The sequence below is a fragment of the Rhinoraja longicauda genome, chromosome 14 (assembly GCF_053455715.1).
Source record: "Rhinoraja longicauda isolate Sanriku21f chromosome 14, sRhiLon1.1, whole genome shotgun sequence".
NCBI classification, from domain to species: Eukaryota; Metazoa; Chordata; class Chondrichthyes; order Rajiformes; family Arhynchobatidae; genus Rhinoraja; species Rhinoraja longicauda.
Window position 1 is genome coordinate 16,874,995 of NC_135966.1, and position 25,254 is coordinate 16,900,248.

Below are 25,254 nucleotides of genomic sequence, written 5' to 3' on the forward strand. Positions count from 1 at the left end.
ATGTGTCACTGCTAGGAATCTGTAGACGGCCACTGCCAACGCATAGAACCATAACCTATGACTATAACTTGGAAACCATGACCCAGCAAGAAATACATATTTCTAACAAAGAAAATTGGTTGTGAAAACTGAATATTAACATCCAGAATGCATCAAAATAGATATTTGTATTCATCAGATGGTCAAAAGTCATGTGGAATGGACTATATACCATTCAAAAATCAATGGAACTATAATTGTTCTGCCGAGTTCCTATCCAGGTGGTGACAAATGCAATACAACTGCAAAAGTAAGCTAAACTAATGTCAGAACACAGATGACGATTTGACGCAGAACAAACATTTCTTTTATTTGCTTAAGACATTGAACAAACTCTACCATTGCAGTGTAATCACTCATCAGCATTTTTATTCCACAGTTAGCAAAGCAGAGTGCAGGCAGTCAGTTCACTACGCTTTGAAAACCATTACCTTCAACACCAGCAACTGGAAGTGAAAGAGTCATTTTCCACAAACACCAATGATTTCTCAGTCAATGTAATTGTAAGGATGTGATTTAAATGCCAGAGGAGAGGTACAAGTAGGAAGGAATGACGAGTGATCAGGACAACCACACCAGTGGTAATACGTCTGTCTTAGAGTTTTTCAAAATAAAAGTATATTACAGATAAATCTGTTGAAGCCGTGTTTCTGGAAAAAGGCACTCGAGAAGCCATGGAGCAAAAGGCGCCATCTTCAGAAAAGATGTAGTGGAAAAATTGAGAAAAAGGGATGGTATCTTTACAGGTTTTAATTTGGTACATGTTCATGAAATGAAGCTGCACTGTGGTATGAGGTGTCTCTCATCTCAGGTACACTGTGTACTTGTGGTACTTTACATTGGATTTTATACCAGATGAATTCTATCATATCCTAATATGCAGCAAATGGTTCATATTATTTGAACAAGAATGATTCCCTAGAAAGGACATAATAGGTAGACAGGGTGGTGCAGAAGGCCGTTACTTGCCTTGCCTTCATCAGTAAAGGCATTGAGCGTAAAGTATAGGAAGTTATGTTGCAGTTATACAAGAGCTTGTGAGGTCGCATCTGGAGTAATGTATTTAGTTTTAGTCATTGTGCTATAGGAAAGATATTATCTGCAAAGAGTGCAGAAAAGATCTGCAAGAACATAGCAAGGACTCAAGGGACTGAGTCACAAAGAGATGATGGGCAGGCAGGAGGTTTATTCCTTGGAGTATGGGAGACTGAGGGACGATATTATAGAGGTGTAAAAATCACAAGGATCATAGATAGGGTGAATGCCTCCAACACAACTTTTTTTCCCCAGGGTCGGGGAATCAAGATCTTCAGACATAAGTTAAAGTTGAGAGGGGAAACAATTAATAGGAACATGAGGGGCAACCTTTACACACAAAGGGCGGTATGTATATAGAATGAGCTACCAGAGGGAATGATTAGGCAGCTAGGACAACAATATTTCAAAGAGATTTGCATAGCTACCTGGAGAGGAAAGGTTTAGAGGAATATGGGTCAAATGTGAGCAGATGGGACGAGCATACATGGGCATCTTGGTTGGCATGGAGGAATTGTGCCAAAAGGCTTGCTTCCATGGGCACAACTCTTATCACTCTAAAAGTTCGAAAATATGATAGTTTTACAGCTCCATGTGGACAAGCACTTTGATTATGAATTTAAAACATTTTAGGAAGAAACCCAAGCTAGAAAAAGATGAGGAAGTCAAATTGCGACCGTACAGCTGGATATCCAGAACAATATTAAAAATAAAATTATGGCTTACTTTTATTGATTGTTCCTTGAATTTAATCGGAATAAACTAAATCACAATCAATTCCTTCAACTTGTTCAAAATGTTACCATGTCTTTTGTCCTGTATGATCAGCACATTTTTCAAGTGGATGAATAGTAACTTAGAACCATCGTATTACAACAGTCATACTTTCTATTCATCAACAAATTCCCAGAAATTATTGCAGTTCGGATAAGGATGTCACACATCTCTTTGTCACCAACCACAAAGCTTCCAGTAATAGTGGTCATTTTTTGAGTGGTCACAAGGTTCCTGTTTCTCAAATGCTAGTTTTCCAATTGTAATGCCCACATCAAACAATGACATTCACGGAGGGACCAAAACCTTTGACATACTTCTCTACGAATAGAGAACCTTTGCATGATTATTCTGTGAAAATGGAGAGTAAGGGGTTCCCTCTGGAAATAAAATACATGAACTACTCAGAGGAAAATGCCAGTGTGTTAATTATTTTAGCATTGGTTGCACAATAGTTACTGCACAGTTTTGAAAGGTCTTGATCCAATGGCAATGATGTCCAGAATGTCTGAAGAAGAGTCTCGACCCAAAACATCACCCATTCCATCTCTCCAGAGATGCTGCCTGGCCTGCTGAGTTACTCCAGCATTTTGGGTCTATCTTTGGTTGAAGACCAAGTTCTGCTGCACAGACTTAGCAAACACACATATGTGGACACATAAATAAAGATATTAAGAAGAAGCAGGAGAGGCCATTTGGTCTCTCATGTTGAAACATCATTCAATAAGATTATAGTTGAACATTTCCCTCAGCTTCACTTTCCTGCATTAACCCTATATCCCTTGATTCATCTAACGTACAAAAATCTACCAATCTCTGTCCCGGTATATGTTCAGTGACTGAACTTTCAGAGTTCCCAAGGTAGGGAATTCTAATCACTATCTGGATAAGGAAATTTCTTCTTAGCTAAGTGCAGGATAGCAGACCCCTTATTTTGAGACTGTGGACCTAGACAATCTGACTTGTGGATAGAATAACTGCAGCAACCCTGTCAAGTTCAATAAGACATTTTTATGTTACAATGAAATCATCTCTCAATCTTCTTTACCACCAGGGGGCGCCGCACGATGGCTGCCTCGCCTACAGTCTGTCTGTCCTTTTCAAACTCTCTTTGTTATTTTTGGTAAGTTTTAAAAGTTTGTGTAAATGTTCTCTGGTTTGCTTTATGTGGGGGGTGGGAGAGGGGGTCGGGGGAAACTTTCTTTCAATCTCTTGCCGGAGATGCGATTGTTTTCCGGATCGTATCTCTGGTCGCTCTGCGGCCTAACATCACGGAGCTGGAGGTCTTGCCTGGGACTGACCTTGAGTCCCCGCGGGGGCATGGACTTATCATCTGAGCCTGCGATCCCTTGCCTGGGATCGACGCTCCAATGCAGCCTGCGGACTTTAACATCAGGAGCTCGCAGTCTGGGGTTGAGACCGGTCGGGAGCTCCAAAAGCTGCACGAGGTTCGACTGGTCCCGACCCGGAGTAGATCGCCGGCGCGGGGAAGCTGAGATCCCCCCCCCCCCCTGATGAAGGAGCTTGATCGCCCCGACAAGGAAGGCTCGCCGCCGGCTACAGGAGTCAAGATCATCTCGTCAATGGAAGGTTAGAGCCCCCGACTGCTGGAAGACAAAGAAGGGAGAGATAGAACTGTTTTTCACCTTCTATCACAGTGAGGAATGTGGAGGAGTCACTGTGGTGGATGTTCATGTTAAAATGTATTTTGTGTGTCCTGTTGCTTTTTAGTATTATGACAGTATGGCAAATGAAGTTCCTTGTATTTTGCAAAACATGCTTGGCTAATAAAGTGTTATTGTGATTGTGATTGTGATCTTCTTAACTCTAGAGAGAATAGGCCCAATCTGCAAAATGTCTCCTCATAGGACAAACCTCTATGTCCCATTAATCATTCTGGTGAATCTTTGTTGATTCCCTCTCGCGCTAATTTATTCTTGCTTAAATAAGGAATCCAGACTTGTACACGATATTCAAGATTCAACCTCTCCAATGTGCTGGACAGTAAGACATCTTTACTCTTTTGCCCAAGTCCTCTTTCAAAAAAGATCCACATTCGCTTTGGGCAGCTTACATCCCAGCGGTATGAACATTTTGAACAAGTAGAAGGAATTGATTGTAATCTAGTTTATTGTGATTAAATTCAAGGAACAATCAATAGACAATGACAATATACACTAGACAATAGATGCAGGAGTAGGCCATTCGGCCCTTCGAGCCAGCACCACCATTCAATGTGATCATGGCTGATCATTCTCAATCAGGACCCCGTTCCTGCCTTCTCCCCATACCCCCTGACAATCAATGAAAAGTAACTTCAAGTAACCCTTGTTTTCCCTCTCTTTCCATCCATCCCCCATCCTAATTCTCTGACCAGTCCGACCGTACTCCTGATTAAATGTTATCTTTGTGTGCTTCGATGTCACCTTCCCCGAGCTAACAATAATTTATTCTACATTTTCTTTGGTCTTCGTCCCCTTTGATGTCTCTTTATCACACCTTACCCTTCCATATCTCTGTGTCTCCCTCGCCCCTGACTCTCAGTCTGAAGGGTCTTGGCCCGAAATGTCACCCATTCCTTCTATCCAGAGATGCTGCTTGTCCAGCTGACTTACTCCAGCATTTTGTGTTTGTCTTCAACATTCTGTTTGGCCTCCTAATTGTTTTTTGTACCCATAGTAACTTGAATGATTTATGTACAAGTACACCCAGGAATTTCTTAGCATTAACACATTGTAATCTCTCACTAATTAAAAAAAACTCCTTTATTTCTTTTTTTAAACAAATGCGTAATATCGCATGTTTCGTCATTAAATTTCATTGTTATATTTCATCTGCTATGTTCTCATCCATTCAGTCATCCTGTCTATATCCTGTCTAAACGACTATTGACTATTGATCCCCTGAAGCCTCACTGTGTTGCTCTCACAATTAACATGGCAACCCATCTTTTTAACAGCAGTAAACTTAGATGTTTTAAAGTACGTGTAGGAAGGAACTGCAGATGCTGGTTTAAATCGAAGATAGACACAAAGTGCTTGAGCAACTCAGCAGGACAGGCAGCATCTCTGGAGAGAAGGAATGGGTGACGTTTCAGGTCTCGACCCGCTGAGTTACTCCAGCACTTTGTGTCTATCTTAGATGTTTAAACCTGGCTAACTCATCCACATCATTGATATAGAGCTTGAACATTTGTGGACATGTCAATGACCAGTGTGACACATAATAGTCTCCCAAAGCCAGACTGTCCTGTTTTCCCCTACTTTGTTTTACAGTACGTCATTCTGACTCAGCGATTAGAGCACTGTCAGCTGACCATAAACGGCAGGACTAGCTTTTGACTAACCGTTTAATCATCTGTATATGTTGTGACATGCATTAATTTTATGAATGAAGGATTGACGTGGAAAATATCTGTCTTTGCTCTGGGTATTTCCAAAATGTTAAACGTCACACATTTTTCAATGCGGAAACGATCATTGTTTGTGCTGATTTATTCTCTCCTGTTTTCCAGAATATTAATGCGAACCTCTGGAACCTCTAGTCTTTTTCCATTCAAATTTTTGTTCAGATGAACAATAACTTCTATACGTCATCCAACTTGATATATATATTTTTTGTAATGCCTACATTCTCTAATTATTAGCTCCCTTCAATTTGTGTAAAATAACAATTGCGATTTACTTTTCCTTCAGATGAAAGATAGTCATTACTTAGATCTACAGTGACTTTCATTACTTCTGCATATCTGACAATGCTTATTTCCCTGGATGCCTGTAAAGTAGCAGAAGATAGGATTCTTCAAAGCATGATGCAGTACATCCCTGCATGCTGCAAGATCCCAAAACTTCTACATGCAGGCTGAAAAGGCATGCTGGAAAAGTGCCGGGTGATGACCATTAAAAGACATTTGGACAGGTACATGGATAAGGAATGGTTTAAAGGGCTATGGGTCAAACATGGGCAAATTGGAGTCGGCTAGAGTCACAAAATCATGCAGCATGGAAACAGGCCTTTCTACTCAACTTGTCCATGCTGATCAAGATGCCCCTGCTACGCAAGTCCCAATTGCCCATTTTTGGCCCATGTCCCCCTGAACCTTTCCTATCCATGGATTAGCTAGATGGACATCTTGGTTGGCATGGTTGAATTGGGTACTTGGACTTGTTTCCATGCTGTACAACTATGACCATCTCAAATAAGAAAATATATAATCACATCTCCTTAATATTCATTGCATTGCTATTTTTGATTTTCTCCACCGTACTATTTGCTCCTCTGTCGCCAAGATCTGTAAGAAACCATTGACTATAAATTTAACATTCTTACCACCTAATACTGGGGTTGCAAGGATGGAAATTCTACTGTGAGTTCTTCTGACTCCCTAAATCATCTTCACCATCAATAAGAACTGTAAGTAAGGAAAGTAAATGAATAATCTCCACTTGCATAGATCCTTGGAAACAATAGAAAGAAATTCAACATCGTTCAAAATAAAACATTCCACTTGATTAACAACATGTCTGAATATTTACTCACTTCCTCCATGCACATACTATGTCCATCAAGTCGGTAAATAAGGACTGCTGGTCAATGGCAAACCACGAATCTTCCCGCAGCAGAGAAGGATCTGAGGTCATCACAAGGATGGCGAAAGTCCGGGACTTCCCACCCTTGTAACCCAGAATTGACCCCAACACTCTCCTATTGAGGAAAGCAGGGATGCCTCTGGCAAACATGTACTAAAAAATGGGTTTTGGAGGTTACTTAACAGCATATCCTGAATGGAAGCTTGAGGAGAGGACTGCAGTTCCAGGAAAGGATGAAGGATCATTAAATGAGGTATTCTGTGAAAAAGGTTTAAAGTTAACAATTCAACAAACAAATAAAGATAGGTGGCACCCAAGCTGTGATTCTGAAGTCCTGAGAAAAAGGTGGGACAAACAGAATAACAATAAAGGATCGAAGGCTGGGCATGTGAGTAATACACCACATAGTATACTTGGCAATACGATGAAACACTTGAGGGATAGTGTTCAGTGGTAAGCCAAGAACCTATTCACAATAGGGAAAGGACCTGAGATTTTTCACAAGGCGGGGAAGTCTGGGACTTCCCACCATGGTAATCCACAATGAAGCTTGACATTCTCCCAGCAAGGGTAACATATTGCAGTTATCAAATATGTTGATTAGCATTTTACAGAAAACCAAAAAACTGCTGATGCAGGAAATCAGAAATAAAAATGTTGGGAAAATATATACATAGTGCATCAGGCAACTACGATGAGAGAACCAGGTTGATAATGTTGTCATTATATGTCTTCTGTTCCAGCTTCTGTATCCTTACTTGTTCTATTACCAATCCTGTTCGTATGCACCATCACCACTTTCAACACACACTTGGTAGTAGAAAAGAAGATTTTTGTGACAATTAAATCCAAGAATGTAGACAGCTCTCATGACTCGTTCCTTTTCAGCCGGCGACAGAGGCCTTTCATCTTTCAGGGGCCACACTGGTCAAATGCTTGATTGCACAGCTCCAAACGCATCCGATAAGCGATTTAGCGCTATATTCACCATCACCCTGTCACCAGAGGATTAGTGGAGACCACAATGGGACTGTGCAAAATGAGATTTCACTGCCTGGTCTGGAATTCGGATCATGGAAGGCTGAAACAACATGAAAGTGATTGAAAGTGGTCCTCCCCAGTTTATGAGCACCCAATTTACGTACAGTTCGTACATATGGATGAGCGTTGGGAGTCCAGCAGGATGGATTTGTCGGCTACTGCAGGGCTGTAAGCATCTTCTGCCATGTTGGAACTCAGTTTGCAGCACTGTCGTTGTATCTGGCAGAGAAATCTGAATGGTTGAGTTAAACACCCTGGTTTAACTTCACGTTACCCTCGGTTGGCCAATGCTTTCCTTGGTTGGTCATGGGGACCGGGTCTCACGGCTCAGTAGATATGAGAAGATCTACAACCTATCCCTTCAATGTTCTTCTGTTCCCATCTGCTTCAAGGAATGCTCTATCATAACAATATCTTAGAAAAATAAAGTAACCTGCCTCAATAACTACATAACCCTGTAGTTTGAACATCAACCACAGGGAAGTGCTTTGAAAGATTGGTAATGGCTCACATTTGCACCAGTCTTTAGCCTTTAGCGTTTAGACTTTACTTTAGAGATACAGCGCAGAAACAGCCTTTAGGCCCACCAAATCCCCCCCAACCAGTGATCACCCATTCCTAACATTCTCCTACACACGAGGGACAATTTACAATTCTACCAAAGCCAATTAACCTCCAAACCGCTACGTCTTTGGAGCGAGGGACGTAACGGGATCACATGGACAAACCCCACATGGTCACAGGGAGAACATACAAACTCCATACAGATATAACCCATCATCAGGATCTAACCCATGTCTCTGGCACTCTAAGGCAGCAACTCTACTGTTGCACCACTGTGCCACTCCTCCAAGCAACTCCAATTCACATTTTGAGCTTTGTTCATATGGAAATGCCAATTGCATTTAACAATTGATAAGCACTTCCAATTAAATGGACAGCACAAGAAAAATTGTGATACAGAATATATTTTGGCCAACACCAAGTGAGATGGAACCCCTTCACCAATAAATGAACCATCAGCCTGCTGCTGCTTGCATGCTGAGGAGATGGAAGTGCAAGTGCAGTTTAAACCCATGTTCTTTGGTTCAACCACTCCTTAAACTTTTAAAACATAAGAATATTGTTAAAAGTTATGCGTTTCATGAAAGGCATTATCTTTCTACCAACAAGCAAAACATGAATTGCAATATTTCACATTTCAACGTTGCATTAGCATTACTTCCTATTTAGAAGTAAGCTATCTTTACGAGGAATTCATAAGAAACACAAATAAAGTAGAACAAAATATGGTGCTGACAAGTTCCAAAGTAAAGATTGCAGCATAACTGATGGGTCAGAGAATCTATTGGCATCTGTTGCCAGCCATTGAGCTTAGGTTTCATGTAGTGCTTTCTCTAGTTTATTTCCTGCAATTTCCAAATATGAATTGCAGGTCATTGGTAATTATGAAAGTTAAATAATTCCTTTGAAACTTAGATATTAAAATAACTTAAGAAATGCTCATGAAACTTAAAAATTCAAATGCAGAAAATCTTGCCCTCGAAACAAATAGGAACAAAATATTAATGGAAATATTCATCAAGTCAAACAGCCTGTGTGAAATGAAAAACAAAACAGATTAACATTTCAGGTTCAAGACTGTCAGAATTGGAAATGGAGAAAAACTAGTTAGTTTTAAGTTGCCGAGAGGATGGAGTGGAATGAGAGAGGACAAAAGAAATGCCTGTGATATGGTGAGACTAGGGTTGCATTGGGTATATTAGGATGAAATCTTCTAGTCAAATGCGTTAATAGGGTGCAATTAAAATATGATAGTACAATGAAAGAAGCCAAATGCATTACAACCAGACAGCCATTGGATGTCAAGTGGGTCAGACTGTTTTAATTGAGAGGCATTATCAGAGATGTATGATTTATAACAGAAGTGGTTTGTTCTTATACAGACAGACTCTCAACATAAAACGGAGGAAAAGGAAGCTATTGTGAAGCATTCTAAAAAATAAAGTTATCAGCCACCAAAATTCTTTGAATACATATTGACATTTTAAAATACGTATAGCGCCATTGTATTTAATTGCCAGAACCCATTTTTTAAAAACCTAACTTCTTTGAAGTTGCTGATATATTTCCAGTCTACTATTGCTGTCTCAGCCAAATATTTAAATTAGTTTTATTTGCAAGTCAGCATACTGGCGATGAGCCACTTTATATCTCATGTGCTATATGGAACAATAAAGCATATTTCAATGTAACCTTGTGTAAATAAATATTTCTGAAGGGTGCAGCGCCTTATTTTCATACTGCATAGAAACCGGTCCTTTGGCCCAATCTGCCCACACCGGCCAACATATCCCAGTCACACTAGTCCCACCTACCCGCGTTTGGCGCATATCCCTCCAAACCTGTCCTATCCATGTGGGATAGGCCCTGCCTCAACTACCTCCTCTGGCAGCTCATCCCATACACCCACCACCCTTTGTGTGAAAATGTTACCCCTCAGATTCATTCACCTGAAACCTATGTCCTCTGGACCTCAATTCACCTACTCTGGGAAGAGACTCTCTGCATCTACCCGATCCATTCCTCTCATGATTTTATACACTATAAGGTCACCCCCTCATCCTCCTGTGCTCCAAGGAATAGAGTCACAGCCTGCTCAACCTTTCCCTTTTGGCCTTCAGGCCCTCGAGTCCTGGCAACATCCTCGTAAATCTTCTCTGTACCATATTTCCACTAACATGGTGCCTATCCTTAAATGTTCAGTTAGCGTGTGCTTGAAAACAGTACATCATGCTAGTCAATGTCTCAAATAGAAACAGGAAACTGCCGATGCTGGTTTACTAAAAAGACAGGGACCAATTTACATATTTGCTCTACATCTTTGGGATATGGAATGAAACCGGCGAACCCTGGAAGAAATGCACGCGATCACGGGTCGAAAGTGCAAAGTCCACACAGACCGCACCCGAGATCATGATCGAACCCGGGTCTCTGGCACTGTGAGGCAGCAGCTCTACCAGCTACTCCACCGTACCTCCCTCCAGAAATGCCACTGCCGTCCTCGCCCTACATAAAGTGATGGTAAGTACTCTTCTTGAACCATTGCAGTGCTGTTCTGTAGGAAGTTCCTGGATTTAGATGCAAAGACAACGAAGATATTGTAAAACTTGGAAGAAAAACTGCAGGTGTTTCAATTCATCTTCTGCTCTTTTCCATTAAAGTGTGAAGGAGTCATGAGTTAGGGAAATGCTGTCTAAGTAGCCTGGGAAAATAACTGCAGGGCATCTTGTAAATGGTACACATTGCAGGCAGAGTGAATAGCACATCTAACCACATTATTTAACGAAGGAAGTTGGGTAAAACAGGAAATTGCAGACCAGTAAGTCTACCATCAATAGTGACGAAAACACTAGTAACAGAACAATTAAAAAACATAAATGAAAATGAACGAAGCAAGTATGGGTTTATGAAAGTGTAACTACGCCCAAACATATTAATGGAGTTTTTTCACGATGTGACTTTCAGAATGAATAAGGGAGAGCTGTGGATCTAGTGTGTAAGTGTTCTCTGCACTCATATAAAGCTTCTCTGGCGTAACAACATGCTTCGTATAGCATGGTGACCAAAACAAACACAACACTCTAAATGTGGCCTTATTGACGTCTTGTATATCCGTAACATAACATCCCAACATACACTGGGTCCCCTGACTAATGAAGGCCAATGTACTGAAAGCCTTCTTGACCATCTATTTATGAACACTACTTTCTGCAAACTATGTCTCTGCACTCCTATATCCCTCTGATCTCCAACACTCCCTAGGGCCCTGCCAGTTACTGTGAAGGTCCTGTCCTGGTTTGCCCTCCCAAAATGCAAAACTTCTCATTTATCTGTATTAACCTCCATTACTGAAAAATTAAGCTGCTTGTCCTTTCCTGCTTTTAGCAAGATTTCCATAATGGCTACAACATCACAGATGCACAGACCAATCCATACCCCCAAATTAATCTGCTGTACCCGTCATGCCTCTCACACTAAAATAAATGCAATTCAATCCAACAGCCCTTCCTCGCTCCTTGCCATGCACCTGCCTATCCTGTCCACTTAACTTTCTATCATCACCTTCCATACCGACCTCCAGCTTCTCACCTACCTCAGTCATGCATTGGATTCTGCCCCCCTGCCAATCTAGTTTAAACTCACCCGTGTAGAACTAGGAAACCTGCCTGCCAGCATGTTGGTTCCCCTCCAGTTCAGGTGCAAGCCGTCCCTCTGTCCCAGAAGAGATCTTAATGGTCCAAAAACCTGAATCCCTGCCCCCTGCACCAACTCCTCTGCCATGTATTCATCTGTCCTACGTTCCTGTTCCTACCCTCACAAGCACAGAGATCACTGCCCTGTAAGTCCTGTTTTTTTAAAACTTCTGCCTGCTTCTCCATATTCATTTTGCAGGACTTCATCCTTTCTCATTTCATTTGTGCCAACATGCACAATGACTTTAGTTCAAATTAGTTTAGAGATCCTGCGTGGAAACAGGCCCTTCGGAGCACCGAGTCCACATCGACCAATGATCATCCGTACACTAGTTCTATCCTACACACTAGGGTCAATTTACAGAAGCCAATTAATCTACAAACTTGCACATCTTTGGAATGTGGAAGGAAACCGGACACCCGAAGAAAACCCACGCAGTCACAAGGAGTACGTACAAACTCCGTACCGACAGAACCCGTAGTCAGGGTTGAACCTGGGTCTCTGTTACTGTAAGGCAGCAACTCTGCTGCTGTGCCACATTGCCGACTTCCGGCTGCTCAACCTCCTCCTTGAAAATGTCATGCAGCCACACCAAGACATGCTGTACCCTGGCACCAGGAAGGCAACACACCATCCTGGAGTCTCAATTGCTGCCACAGAATCTCCAGTCTGCCCCCCTAACTAGAGTCTCTGACTACTATGGCTCTGCCTGACATCACTCCTCTCTGCTGTGCCTCAGAGCCAGGCTTGGTGCCACAGATCTGACTGTTACTGCTGCTCAGCTTTATGGGTCATCCCCCTCAATAGTGTCCAAACTGGTAAACCTGTTTTGAAGGGGAATAGCCACAGGGGTCACCTGTTCTCTCTGCCTACTTCAGCTGCTTCAAATATGACCTTTCCATTATAAAGTTGGAGGGAGGGATGTTTGCTGATGATTGCCCAATGTTTAACTCAATTCACAACTGCTCAGCAATAAAGCATCACATGCCTGCATGCAGCAAGACTTTGATGACATTCAGCAATGGCTGTCTATTTTTATCCAAACTCGGATCCATTGGCTTCTTCTTTACTACAACATTTGTAGGTTCCGCATGTTCTCAATTAGCCCCAGATTCTCTTTCATCACATTCATATTTATTAAACATTTTTTGTGTCCCATTTTGGCGCCTGTAGGTATGATTTTGGATTTAGTTTGTCATTCTTCCTTAGATCAAATGCATTTTTTTCTCTTTTGAACACCCTACCGAATAAGACTTTCTAAGACTCCATTTGGATAACATCAAACACATTCTCCTTGTCACTGGGTCAAAAATTTCAATCTAGTGAGGCAGACGCAACCTGTATTTAATAGATGTGTGCTGTATGTTCCTAGTTAATCTGTGCTTTATTAAATGAAGGCCTGTGTGGTCACTTGGAAAGGAGGCCAAAATTTTACTCACCACTGATGTTAAACTAAAAGACTATTTTTTTCTTTTTTTTAAACGAAGATGTAATGTGAATAGCCCTCCAATATTCTGGCACCATTCCTGGACACAGGAAAGATTGACAAATTGCAGCACTCAGTTCCCATCAGAAGCGTTCTCTTTTTGCCTTACCTTATTTTCTCAGTTTTGCCTTAGCTTGCAGCCCAAAAGACTTCAAGCTGTACTTGCATTAATCTTTGAAGGCTTTGGGCAAATTGAAAAAGTAAATGGGATCCTTGAATTTCTTAACAGAAGAATAATATAACAAAAGTTGGAGTATTTTGTTAGCTCCAGGGCAGCAGTCTTTAGGACAATGTCAGGCCCTTGGAGAACTTTGCTAGAATGGTACCAGGGTAAGAGTTAAGTGGAGAATTCCCCTTCGGTCCAAAGAGAAAAAGATTTTATAGACGGATTGGAAAGTTGCAAATGGTTTTATCAGGATTAATAAAAAGAAACAATTTCCAGTGATTAAAAAGTTCAGCAACCTGATGAAAAGAATTTCAAATGAGTTGCAAAAGAATGAGAGGAGACAAAGGGACATTATTGTTTGATACAGTGAGCTATTGTGATTCAGAGTGTATGGTTTAAAAAGCAGGCACAGCAGATTCAGGATTTAAACGGGAATGAGCAAATCAGCGAAGGGCAAACAAAAAATTATGGAGTTATGAGTTATGCGGATTTGGAATTAATCGATTAGCTCTACCAAAGAATTGGAATAGGCATGATGGTGAAATAATATATTTCTGCTTTGTCAGATTACTATAAACTGTGTTGGGATTAGTAAAATATATATACAAAACAATGAGAGTTTTACATTTTGAATAAAATGGCGACGTTTGGGGTTGGGACCCTTCTTCAGACAACAGTTACAATGTTGTGTGGTCCCATAACTTCTTTTACAACATGTGGACTGAATTAACTTGGCTGAAGATGAGCTTTTGTGAAGGCAACAATGAAGCAACAATGAGGCTGTCCATTTTGACTCTTGTGAAGCCAAGATGGACTTGGCACTGTGCTCTGAAGGCAGGTGCAAATGGATCATTCTTGTATTTGGCATTCATATATGCAGCATCTTGTTATTAATGAATCAGATGATTCTGGTTCTGGCCAAATACCCAGACTTGCAATCCTCAATACGTTTCTCCCATCTGTATAAATTAATCTTCAGCCAATTTAAATCAGTCCCCATCTGTATAACTTGTTTTTGAATACAGGTGGTTGATGGAACTGACCTCATACTAATAAATTCTGTGAAGTGATGCATTTTGCAAGTGGTACCTAAGCCTCAGGGGGCACATGCTGCAGTCCTGGTTCAATGGTGGTTAAAAACTATTTAAATAGTTGAAATATTAATAGCAATGAAAAACAATAGAAAATAAAAAAATACAAGAAATTAAGTAAAAACTATGAGATGAAGTAAAAATAAAATAAGTAAACCAGTTAAGTCATAGAGTCATAGAGTGATACAGTGTGGAAACAGGTACTTCAGCCCAACTTGCCCAAACCCGGCCATCAAGTCCCAGCTACACTAGTCCCACCTGCCTATATCCCTCCAAATCTGTCCTATCCATGTACCTGTCTAACTGCTTCCTAAACGCTGCGAAAGTCTCAACTACCTCCTCTGGCAACTTATTCAATACACCCACCACCCTTTGTGTGGTAAAAAGTTACTCCTCAGATTCCTATTGACCCTTTTCCCCTTCACCTTAAACCAATGTCCTCTGGTGCTCGATTCACCTACTGGGCAAGAGACTGCCCAGAGGAATCAAGAGGAATACCTGATCTATTCCTCTCATGATAGCTGCCCTTTCCTTTTTACTTACTGCCTCCACCTGCATTCTTGTGAATAATATCATTGTTCTTATATTAGCAACATGGCGACTGTCTTACGTATGTAGACACAAAATGCTGGAGTAACTTAGCGGGTTACTTAATGTTAAGTAAGTACATGAATATGCAGGGAATGATGGTATATGGATCATGTACAGGCAGAAAGGATTAGTCTAATTTGGCATTAGGCTCAGCACAGACATTGTGGGCCTAAGGGCCTGTTCCTATGCTGTACTGTTCGACATTCTATGTTCAAAACTAAGGAGGACGTATGTTTTAATAGTATAAACCTTATAAATATAAAACCTCTGATTTAATTTTCCTTACTTCTTTACATCTCTTTTCTCTCCCAATCTCTTTTTATTTTAGCTTCTGTATAAAATTTGATTACAACTAATCTTATCTTCTTCATTTTATTTCTTTCTCATCTTTTATTTTTTGGCAGGTGTACTCCAGAGGCTCACAGGACTAACTAATCTTGGCCAACCATTGTCAGTTTACTGTTAAAGCAATTTGCAGTGAAAAACAAATAGAACTTAAAAAAATATTTAAATCCTAAAAAAATATTACCATCTGAAATTGACAATGTTAATGCACCTTTTTCTTGAACCTGTGCAGTTTGTTGGCGAGTTAATTTTAAATGAACTTTGGAAGTGAAATATAATGGACATTTGGCACCCTAATAGGCACTTAGCAAATGTGCCCAAGCATTAACTCCTAACCCAAAGTTTATGGATTATTTGTCTCAACTTCTGAATTATAAAATAATAAAGTTAACTACTATGCCAATAAACATGCACCTGAATGAAATGTCCAGGCCTGGTGATTTGATAGTTAAAAACCAAAAGGCATAAGGCAGAGTCTATGGGAAACTTTGGCTACTCTATTCAGCAAATATTAAAACTTTGTGGCTTTATAGATTTTTGGTTGTTTACAGCACCATAGCAGGCATCCAGATGTCTATTGCAAGGTGAACACTCTCTGCAAGGAATATCTATCTGACATTAGTCTAAAGTTTGCATTTCCCAATTTGTCCTTTCATTCTACATAGCCTGAGTTTCCCTTTTCTGTACCGTTCATTAATTCTCAAGGCATTTGTAGGTCTGGAAAGACCAAGCTTTTCCTCCTTATTGACTGGAAGGTTTAGTGCTTTGGGTCTCATTTCCATTCTATTCGTGTAGCCATTATCGAGATCAGCAGAGAGTGCAATGCATAGACGCTGTACTGTTTATTTTCTTTGTACAATAAAGAATGGTAAACTGATGCACACCGTAATTGTGGAAAATGACTGCCAGATGATGCGGTCTTTCATTTGGGAATCGCGGTTCCACCCAACGGTTTCCTTCGCTGGACTCAATCTCCGGAAACAAAGTAGCTGGTACCCCCACCTGTTCAATTGCCACAATAGATGAAAATACTTTTCATTACCAAAAATCGAGGTGCACAGTGAAGTGGATGGCCCATTAACACCGTGCCGACGCAAGCTGCGTTTCCAACAGTGCCTCGGCAGTGCAAACTCCGCTGCAGCTGTTTTCTTTGTTCTTTCTGCTCAGCCCACAATGGGACGGATTTAAGAAAATGATGAAATATGACAACTCGATTGCAGAGGCCTGGTGTTGTTGATCAAGCGGGCAGCCAGCCAAGGTTACATTAAAAATGCCGCAGCCACTGCAGAAGCAGCTCTCTTGTCACGTACCAGAAAAACGAATAAAATACTTTGCTGGTTTATAAAATAACATAATGTGGTTAGAACGTGCACTGCATTACAATGGTCATGGAAACGAAACAGAACATAGCGGGAGGCTAATGCGTCTGCGGATTTAGAATCGATTGTTCACAACATGTTTTTATACAGAGATGTATTGTTTATTTCCCTTTTTTCATAGGATCTTGTTAGATAATTTCGAAAAAAAAATCAGATCGACATTTAGCAGAGTGGCATCTTAGAAAAAATAAAACATGTTTCATATTTTAAATGTTATAGTTATCGAATCATTATTTTAAAATAGCTGATAGAAAACAGCAAAAATAAAGGCAATGCTGTAAATATCCAGCAAGTTCGCTGGCTGTTTAATGTGAAGTTCGGTCAAGTAATTGATAACAGCATTGGTACATGAGTCATCAATGCATTTTAGGAATTAAGTTAACAAAACATTTCTGAACTCTGTGGATGGACAGTTTGGGTAAATAGCAAATATTTTTTTGTGGATGGCAGCAATTTAGATACATAGGGAAAACAGTAAGAATCAATATTGTTGAAACCTGGAGGCCACAAGTTTAGGGCTTAAAGGTTTAGAATGGATCTGAGGAAGATTAATTTTCATTGCGAAGATGCATGGAGTCTGGAATGCACTGCCTGAATGGATGGTGATGGCAAGAACTCTCACATTTGAATTGCCAAGACATAAAAGGCTATGGAAAAAGTACTAGGAACTGTGATTAATATTGATGGGTACTTGATGGTTGGCATGGGTACGGTGGGGAGAAGTGCCTTTTCTGTGCCATATGATATTATGCAGGACATAACCTCCCCGCCATTGAAGGGATCGACATGAGGCACTGCCCTAAAAAGGCACCCAGCATCATCAAAGACCCAAACCGTCCTTGCCACACTCTCATTTCACTCCTGCCATCGGGAATAAGGCATAAGAGCCTGAAAACTGTAATGTTCAAGTTCAGGAGCAGTGTCTTCCCAACAACCATCAGGTTACTGAACACGGAAGATAGACACAAAATGATGGAGTAACTCAGCGGGTCAGGCAGCATCTCTGGATAGAAGGAATGGGTGACGTTTTAGGTCAAGACCCTTCTTTAGACTAGAACACTACGTACTCCAACTAAACCCGAACTACAAACTGCCTTGATTGCACTACTAACTTGGGGCTTTGATTTTGTCTTTGTTCATTAATTTGTTCATATTGTTCATTCCTTTTTAAATATTGAACTTCTTTTTGTTGTTTATTATGATGTCTACTGAGGACGATGTTTTCATATTAATTGGGGTGCTGCAAGTAAGAATTTTATTGTTCCGTTTCAGAACATCTGACAATAAAACACTCTTGACTAATATGGATTCCCCCTGCTGCAAACAATAATTGACATGGGTCAGTTTGTAACATTAAATTTGTTGACCAAACATATTAAGATATACGGGGAAAAAGCAAGTAAATGGAGTTGGGTCACAGATCAACCATGATTGTATTGACCAGAGGATAAGCACTAAGGAACGTACAACCCACTCCCATTACTCCATTCATATGTTTCACTCTGCACTTCTGCATAGCCTTAATCCAGTTATGGATTCTTATTGATATACACCACATTTGATATACACGTAAATAAGAATATTTAGTATTACAGAGGGTTCGGGAAACATCTCCAATTATGATCATATTGAATGGCGGTGCAGGCTCGAAGGGCCGAATGGCCTACTCCTGCACCTATTTTCTATGTTTCTATGTTTCTATGTTTCTATGTTAACAAGGATGGACAAGTTTTACTCTGGCTGAGGGTAGATTTAATCAAGCTGTATAATACAACGAAAGGCCTAGATATGGTGAATAAGAAGGTCTTACATTTCATAGCAGGGCGGTTTATGACAAAGGGACAAAGATTTAAGATAGTTGTTAGAAGAGTGAAGGGGAGAGGGAAGTTAAGAAATAAACATTTTTCATAGTTGGGTGGAGGGGTTTCTCCGAACGCCATCGTCTTAAAGGATGCTTAAGGTAAAAATTCTCAAAACATTTAATAAGTACAAAGATGAGCACCTCATGCATCATAATTTACAGGATTATGGATGTAGAATTAGAAATTGAGGTCAGTTTATATAAATCTGATTCACCCAGCCTGAACTTGATGGATTAAAAGTTCACCAACTGTGCAGCAAATTTCCATAATTCTATGACACTAAAAACATAAAATCTAAATGCAAGAAGAGAACTGAGCATTAGATTCCTCAGCCTGGAGAAGGAGTCTAGCAGTTGCACTGTGATGTTGTGGATCCCAAGGGGATCCCAAAAGGAATAAATGTTCTAAAGCTTGGATTGAAACCTCACATACTGGAAAATGATCCTAGTTATCTGTGGTCAATCATAGCTAGAGCACATCAGAGCAAAATCCTTACTCCAATTAACTTGCCACATTGATAAGGTTAGCACTGAGGCTAATGGGGATATTGCAATGACCCTTCTGTGATACTGACCTATTTCTAATTCTCAACCCATGTGAAATAGCATTTGCCACAATAATGGTCATGAAATTTAAAACAATGGAAGATTAAGCAGTCTGGTTAATTGACATGCCTGTACTTAGCTTGATATGAGGCCTTCCACCACGGACAAACCATTTATATCTAAAAAAAAGAACCCCAACCTATGATAGATAACCAAGAAAGGGTGGTATATCACTGCTCATAATGATTTTCAACATCCATGTATGAAAGAGTGCTGCTGATCTGGCATCACCTTTATGGGCCAAATGTTATTATTCTGTGTTGTAGTAAGTAAATAAATAAGGTAACATCCTTAAGGATGTTATAGATGGATGAGGGAGGAACTCATTGGAATTTAGCAAATAGTGAAAGGCCTGGATAGAGTGAATGTGGAGACGATGTTTCCACTAGTAGAGTCTAGGACCAGAGTTCATAGCCTCAGAATAAAAGATGTACCTTTAGAAAGGAGATGAGGAGGAATTTATTTAGTGAGAGGGTGGTGAATCTGTGGATTTCATTGCCACAGACTGCTGTGGAGGGCGTTAATGGATATTTTTAAGGTTCTTGATTAGCAAGGGTGTCAGAGGTTATGGGGTGAAGGCAGGAGAATGGGGTTGAGAGGCAAAGACAGATCAGCCATGTGTAGGAAGGAACTGCAGATGCTGGTTTAAACGGAAGATAAACACAAAATGCTGGAGTAACTCAGCGGGACAGGCAGCATCAGTGGAGAGAAGGAATGGGTGACATTTTGGGTCGAAACCATTTTTCAGAAGAAGGGGCTCGACCCGAAACTTCACCCATTCCTTTCCCCCAGAGATGCTGCCTATCCCGCTGATTTACTCCAGTATTTTGTGTCTATAATAGATCAGCCATGATTGAATGGTAGATTAGACTTGATGGGCCGAATGGCCTAATTCTGCTCCTAGAATTTATGACCTAAAACTTCAAGACCTTGAAAGTCAGAATGTCCAGTGACACATCACACTTACTTAGCCATCCTGGGTTAAAATCCTGGAATTTAAAGAACGTAAAGTTATCAGAGGAATAACATTAGTTTAAAGAAAGCTCTTGTTGTTGAAAAACTCCCACTACAGCCTCAGACCAAGCAGGGACATACACTGAAAGTTGCTTGATTGTTCAGTTTTATGAACAAAATAAAGTCTTTTGAGTATTGTTCAGTTCTAAATATAAAAAATATAGACTACTGAAATAAAGCTGGAACTTGTCAATGTGTTGTTCAGTAGTTACCAGTTGATATGAATTATAGAGCACGAAAAACCTCCAATGTAGGGGATTTTAAAAAAAGATTGTAACAATCAAATACCATGTTTGTTCAGTTAAAAATAAAACGAAACAATTAAGATAAATTTAAAAACGCTTACTCAGAAGAATTTGATATTATACCCAATTGTATACTGGGTAATACTACCTTAAAGTGATCACTTGGTGACTTTCCTTGTTAAAAATTATCAACGAGATGACTGATTAGTTATTTCGAATCTTAGTATCATGTAAATATCAAAACACATTATGTGTTCGGTGATATTGTCGCTTTGACGGCAATTGTATGTACAAAGGAGGTGGTATTACAATACAAAATTGTATTAAAGAGACTGCGAGGATAGTTCATTGGTGAAGCAAGGGGCTGAAGTTTCGCTTTCCGCCAACTTCAGACGCACCTCCTCTGTATCCAGGGCTCTTCAGGGCACCTGGTGACTACTCTCTCATTGGTTGCACACTGTATCAATTTTGGGTGGAGAACCAATGGCTGAGATGGGTTGGGCTTCTTCCCGATTGACATCAGATCATGTGGCTCCCAACAGCTGATGCAATGTTTCAAGTACAAAGCGGTGGCCGCAGCTGGCCCCTGTTCGCACTCGGGACTGTCAGCGAGCTGGGGTGGGAAGGAGAAGGAAGAGGAGGAGGAGGAAGTGGCAGTGGCAGTGGCAGTGGCAGTGGCAGTGGCTCCTGGTCCGGGACACAGCGGGGCGCATAACTGAGCAGTGATGGTGATGATGTACGTTCAGACTTTAGGAGGCACAAGTCCTTACAGCACAAGGACGAGTCCTGCCGGCGATCAGGAGGATGGTGTGGTCCAGTTGATGAAGAAACTCCTTCACCACAGCTTCGCTGGCGAAGCAGTAACACATTCAAAGAAGATAAAGCCTGGTGAAAACCCATTTGAGAGACATTACAACGTCGAAAATGACCGCTTGATTCCTACTTCAGGTGAGTTGCTGGGTCGCTGCGTCGTTTTGTTCTTGATAACTCGATAGTAAATGATAGACTTCAAAAGTAACCCCCAAAACTGTCAGTTTCCTTAAATGTTTTATCCATATCATCTTCAGTTAGCCTTTAGCACCTTCTAATTGACGAGGTGCCTCTACATTCCTGAGAGCAAAACAATGGGAGTTTTTTTCCCTTTTAGTATCTTTTTAAATGCAAACATTTGTCTCCTTTTCATTGAAAAATACTGCGAAGTAACGTCCTTTTTAAAAACTTTTCTATCCGAATACCGATTCAAACTAATCAATTACATCATCGCTATTCTAGAACCGAGAATGCAGGATAAAAGTGGTATGGCAATTGCAAACGACAACCGCTTCACCATGGAATATGCCATCCTAAATATTGGGAACAAATGTTCTGGAGATACCGATCAGTGTTCAGTACTGCGGGTAATAAATATTACCACTGTTAAATAGGTGGTTCAAAGTAGAAGGCAATTAAATGATACATTTTTAATTTAATAAAAATACCGGGATCCTTGCTGAAATTATTCAGATCAGACTATTCATAAGTTTCTGAAGTGTTAATGCAATGTGTTATGGGCTGATGAAGAACATTTGTTTACCTGTATAAACTTTAAATTGTATAACTGTGAGATGAACATGTGTTGGTGAACGAGGTTTGATAATTGTATTGCATAATCAATCAATCTTAAGAAGATTTGCATGAAAACAATTCCAAAAATGGCAAAAACTATTGACTGACTTTTTAAACCGAGCCCCATCTACAGATGGGTGTAAAAGGTCTCGTGACAAAGTGAGAGAATTGAATGGGAGTTGTCTCTATCTCAATGTCACTAAGACAGCTTATCCAATTATTATCATATTGCTATTTGCAGAGGCTCTCTGTGAGTTTCCTACATGACAGCAGTGCAAAATTCCTCCTTTAACCAAAGTGCACCTTGGAATGTTTTAAGGTTACAAAGGGCACAACATATATATATATATATTAGCACTTTTAAAATATGTTATCCATGTGGTCAATATTTTTTTTCATCCATATACAGTATATATTGATGGATGTTTTTCAAATTAGTTCCATATGATTTTCTATGAATTTGAGGACCTGGATGTGATTGAGAATAATCTAATCATTTGTTGACTTCCAGTTAAAAATTGTTGGAAAAAAAATCTGTATGTCTGAATGTATTTCATTTCCTGAAAATAATATATTTCAAAGATTTATAATTTTTGTCCTTTTTTATTTTTGCAGATACATATTTCGTGAATCAATCTGGCAATGATTTTATTTTTCTGGAGGAACTTCTAGAAGAGAGGACCTGCCAGCATCTAGCAAAGCAGATAGAGCAATGCCTGTCCACTTCTAAAAAATCCCAATTGCACTGCCAGGAGCTCTTGATCCCTCAGTATATGAGCCTAAGAATCGCACAGGATGTACTTCGAATGGCTGCCAGTGAGCCCTGTGGACTGCGTGGGGCTGTGATCTATGTTAACCTGGAACATGAGAACACAAACAAGAAACTGGGAAAAATAGTGTATGACAGCACTGTTATTCCTACCTTTGAATTGACTCTTGTCTTTAAACAAGATAACAACTCCTGGCCCAGTCTAAGGGATTTCTTTTCCATAGGGACTTGTTTCACACATGCATCAAGGAGGGTATTGAAGCTTAGTCCAGGCTTCAGATTAGTCAAAAGAAAATTGTATTCTTCTGTAGGACCAATTGTCGAAGAATGCTAATTGAGGGCCAAGCTAGATCTAAAAAGTAATTTCTGTGGTGAGAATTCTGACCTGTCGTTTATTAAGGCCTAATGCTTGCTATTAAGCCTGGAAGAGAAGTTTTACTGTAAATATTCTCATGCACAAAATGCTACAATTTCTTACAATGAATGTTAATAACTTGAATTTTACTAACATTTTTGAAGATTTGGGATGCTGAAATGACTAGCGAAGGATGCAGAGAATGCGCAATAGATTTCATATTATTGTGCTATTTGCATTGTGTCTTCCTTCTGCAACTGTCAGAGGTCGATATTTTTATTTATGTTTGAGGAACACTGAAAGCATGTGGTGATGGTACAGAGGATGCAAAGTGCATGAGGGAAAATCCAGGGAAAAGAGTTGAAGATTATGAAATGTGTGTAAACCTTTCATCAGGAAGAGGCAATTAAGGACAATGAATTGAACACTACCAAGCTGTTAAATTGAGCAATGGGTACTAGGTTAAAAAGGAATTTAAAGGTCTGCATTTTTTTTACTTTACTGATGTTCAGTATTCAATGTTTGCACATTTTTGCACTGTATTTGACTGCACTGTTCAATTGAACAATTTTGTACTTTGTATGGGCATGCTGGACTTGCTCTCGAGTAGTAATGTTACATTTGTACGAATAGTGCAAGCTTCCCAGAATGGATGCAATGTACTGGCAACGGCCAGCTTCATCTACTGCAGTACTATGATTGAGTTCTTGTTAAAGTGGTAAGAGTGTCCAATTGTAAACTCATTGGAGATGTTGGAAATAAACTTTATAAAAAATAAAGATTGGTTCCATCCTTCTATTTTCACCCGGTCATTAAACAGTTTAATAGTGTACGGGGGGAGGGGGTAATTGTGAAATATGTTTGAACCAGAAATAAGCATGCCATATGATTAAATAACATCATTAAGAATTGGTTTGGATTTAAGCATCGTCAAGAGTGTTTAATTGTCATATATACTTGCAACAGAACAATGAAATTCTTACTTGCAGCAGCCATAGCAGGCCTGTAAACACAATACACATAGATAAAACATAATAAATAAAAATAACCCCAATAGTGGTGCAAAATCCCCAAAGTATCTAGTGCACCAAAACTCATAGTTGAGTTTATGAGCTTCATGGTTATTGGGAAGAAGCTAATTCTTGAACCTGATGGTCACCGTTTTCAGTTTCTATACCATCCCATTGGTAGGAATAACATGAGAGCAAGAGCGTGGTGTGGGCTCTTGGTGATACTAACTGCCATTGTGAGGCAGTGCCTCCTGTGGATCCTTTCAATGGTGGGGAGGTTGGTGTTTGTGATAGGCCAGGCAATGTCCATTGCTCTTTGTAATCTCCTTTGTTCTTGAGCAATCGAGTTATTGAACCAGGCCACGATGCAACCAGTCAATATGCTCTCTACTGTACACCTGTAAAAGTTCAAGGCAGCATTCATTGATATACCGAATGCCTCTCTCTTCTAATGCATTGATGGGCTTTCTTTATGATTGCATCAATATGATTGGGCTAGAAGAGATCTTCAGAGATATGCATACTCAGGAACTCAAAGTTAGCTGTTGACTCTCTCCACTGCCAACCCATTGATGCAGACAAGTATATAGCTCCTCTGCTTTGCCCTTCTAAAGTGAACAATCAGCTCCTTGGTCTTGTTGACATTGAGAGGAAGATTGTTGTCCTAGACAATTTAACTTTTAATATTTATAATTACTTTTCTTGATGGAGGAAAATATCAAGACATGTACAGAAGAATTACAATAGGACTTTGATCCATCTGAAAGCACACAGTAATTGCAAAATGAAAATAGGCTGTTCAATCTAACTAGTCACTGTCAGACCTTTCCCTTCACATGTGCGATTAGTACTAATCACATTTTCAATCCAATTGTGTTAAACCCTGACTGCACTAACCTATTCTCAATCGCCAACCTCATATTTTGCATCATTTGTACTCCTCTTGCTGACTGTAACCATGCATCTCGCTGCAACCTGGACTTTTCATTATTTTAA

At 40.0% G+C, this 25,254-nt stretch overlaps 1 protein-coding gene and 1 long non-coding RNA gene across 2 annotated transcripts in view; one reads left to right on the top strand and one right to left on the bottom strand.

The window, feature by feature from the left end:
* Positions 1-25,254, bottom strand: part of LOC144600102 (uncharacterized) — a 183,915-nt gene that overhangs the window by 64,696 nt on the left and 93,965 nt on the right. The window lies entirely within an intron of this gene.
* Positions 21,067-24,044, top strand: LOC144599837 (DNA damage-inducible transcript 4-like protein). The gene is made up of 2 exons (XM_078411089.1): positions 21,067-21,467; positions 22,740-24,044. The coding sequence occupies exons 1-2, from the start codon at positions 21,245-21,247 to the stop codon at positions 23,225-23,227; spliced, it is 711 nt and encodes a 236-aa protein (XP_078267215.1). The 5' UTR covers positions 21,067-21,244; the 3' UTR covers positions 23,228-24,044.

Bases quoted from the DNA above. Each gene is read 5' to 3' on its own strand.
- LOC144599837 (XM_078411089.1), top strand. From the start codon at position 21,245: ATGGTGATGATGTACGTTCAGACTTTAGGAGGCACAAGTCCTTACAGC. The intron at 21,468-22,739 runs GTGAGTTGCTGG...TTATTTTTGCAG, and splicing joins CCGCTTGATTCCTACTTCAG to ATACATATTTCGTGAATCAA.